Source organism: Penaeus chinensis, chromosome 22 (assembly GCF_019202785.1).
Source record: "Penaeus chinensis breed Huanghai No. 1 chromosome 22, ASM1920278v2, whole genome shotgun sequence".
Taxonomy (NCBI): Eukaryota; Metazoa; Arthropoda; class Malacostraca; order Decapoda; family Penaeidae; genus Penaeus; species Penaeus chinensis.
Genome location: NC_061840.1, coordinates 26,666,177 through 26,668,676, shown reverse-complemented (window position 1 = coordinate 26,668,676; position 2,500 = coordinate 26,666,177). Strand labels below are relative to the sequence as shown.

Here is a 2,500-nt window from a genome sequence, read left to right as displayed (position 1 = left end):
AACCTTAGCATAATAACTACTTTATAATGGCATATTAAAAGATAACCTAAACCGGTCTCATCCTTAATAACCTGAACTATATCAGTATAAGCATTTTATCAATCACATCAATTATTTTAATCAAACTTTTGGTGTCTGATTCACCTCCCAGCATTACAGATGCCATCAATTTAATCTCATAACATGACAGTATAGGTGATGGGATCAACATTTATCATAACCTAAATCACTCGTCTCATCATTGTCACTGCCACTACTTTCCTGCAACAAAAGGATGAATATAAACCCACCTGCAAATGGGCACTTAAGCAGAGAAGACATAAGAATCTAGCACTACAAAATCGCAAAATCAATTAATCCCATGGAAACGTGGCCCACCTTCCAAATTCATCAACGGCAGTCATCTCATTGTACTTGCAGAAATCGCAGTTTTTACTGGTCTCTTCTGAAAGCTTTTCCAACCATTCGTAGAGATTCGTCTGCTGGGTCGGCATTGGCCGCTTTGCTCGAACAGGATTATATACAGTATGCTCAGCTGTTAGTGGGTGGAACACGTGGATCAGGTGCTGAAAATTAGGTGGATTAAGTTGATTATCTCATAATAAATCATTTTTAAATCCTATGTACAATAAATATGTATATATATATATACATATGTATATATGTATATATGTATATGTATATGTATATATGTATATATATATATATATACACATACATATATAACTTTAACATCACCTGATTAAAATCAAAAGTTTCCTCTCAGATTTTCTCAAAATACAAAAATCAGTCATTTTAACTTGTTAAAACCCTTGTCTTAACAACAACTATTTATCCACCATAATCACCTTTATCAAAAACAAAACCATACCTGGTGGTGGATATCCTCCATCAGTGCCTTATTGCCTTGAAACCATGAGTTCACTTGTTTGGCAAAGAGCTCGGGTAACTCCAGCCTCTTGGAATAGCGATCGTGCACTTCATAAAGCTCGGTAAACTTCTGGTATGAATCAATGCACTCAGGATTCTCAGACTCTGACCACAAGGATAAGATGTGTCCAAATACACTTTCCACATCTTCTGACTGTGTTCCACTAAAGCATTCCACCACAAACCATTCCTGTTGTAAAACATTGAATATGTATCAGTGGATACACATCATATTATTTTGAAGTTAATTTTGGTATGTATTGCTCATGAATATAATCTTTTAATGATTGATGAATATGAGAAAAACATACGGATAGTTATCTAGGTAAGTGAATTATACCGTGAACACCGTACATGACAACATACCCTAGTATGTTTCTGCTTGACAGAGAATGGAGGCCACACATCATATTTGTTTAGTGTGGAGGATTTCTTGACCTGATTTATGGTAGTTATCTTTATGACCTGTCCTCTGTCAAAGAGGATTATAACAGCAACTATGATAGCTGTCAAAACAGCTACTCGTATCCAGTTCCTCATAGCTGTGGATGCATAAATATATTTTTTAACACTCTTACTAACAATTAGAAGGTATATCTTATTATATTTGTAATTCAAAGTCTATATTCAAATATTTACGTGATATACATATTAACATTAAATTCCTGCATTTATGAACGATCACAGTCTACATAACATTCACAGAGACAATGATGACATACAACAATGGAATTAGATAAACATGAAGGAAGAGTAACTGTAACACTAGAGAAAAAGTACTAGAAAGTATACTAAATTAAATTCATAAGTTATATTGACTGTTACCTTTAAACCAAAAGGTATCATACTTTGTCACAGTTTAGATAAAGTAAAACGTGAAGAATGGAGAAAATCCCATGCATGTATTTGTCAATCATATCTTAAAAAACAGAAGCCCTGTTTCCATATCAGAGAATTACAGAGTATTCAGATAATCACTGCTACATGACAGTGAGTTGTAGATAAAGAGTTAAGGAAGAATTTATAACATTTGCACTTTTGAGTGTCCCATGACTTTCAAAATAAGAAATAGTAAATTTAAAGGAGAGAAATTTTAAAAGTGGTACCTTAAACTAACCACTAATCCCCAAAGAATTACAGTCATAAAACAAAGGCACATTCAAAGGGAAACATTACACACAACTATAGAAAAGGTATGAATGCACATTAATGGGTCAACACTGCAATTACTCCTGTTGCATAATGAGAATTAACAGGTCCGCACTGCAAAATATGTTACGTAATTGTCTTTGTAGCACACTCTCAAAAGAATGTCCTTTTGAAACATTAATTATATTTTCATAATTCTGATGATATAATACCAGAATGATTTGCATTTCTGATTTAGATACTATGATAAAATGTTAATTAAATAAATTGAATAACTGACACTTTAAAACAACACTTTATCAGTCTAATCTACATTATATAATTACTTATTCACACTCATAACTTTTCTATATTTGTAACATTGTTAATTTTTACATGCAAGATTTTTAACTTCATTTTGAGTATCTAATATTTTTCTTTG

The 2,500-nt window shown here is 32.4% G+C and overlaps 1 protein-coding gene across 6 annotated transcripts in view; it reads right to left on the bottom strand.

The window, feature by feature from the left end:
- The window catches only part of LOC125037080, a 21,260-nt gene that overhangs the window by 6,336 nt on the left and 12,424 nt on the right, over positions 1 to 2,500 (bottom strand). For all 6 annotated transcript variants that reach the window (XM_047630072.1, XM_047630068.1, XM_047630069.1 and 3 more), the window contains 3 exons: positions 1,297 to 1,472; positions 872 to 1,120; positions 379 to 566 (listed from right to left, as the gene is read on the bottom strand). In XM_047630072.1, the coding sequence (XP_047486028.1) occupies positions 379 to 566; positions 872 to 1,120; positions 1,297 to 1,470 (611 nt within the window). In that variant the 5' untranslated portion in view covers positions 1,471 to 1,472. The remainder of the gene's footprint in view (positions 1 to 378; positions 567 to 871; positions 1,121 to 1,296; positions 1,473 to 2,500) is intronic.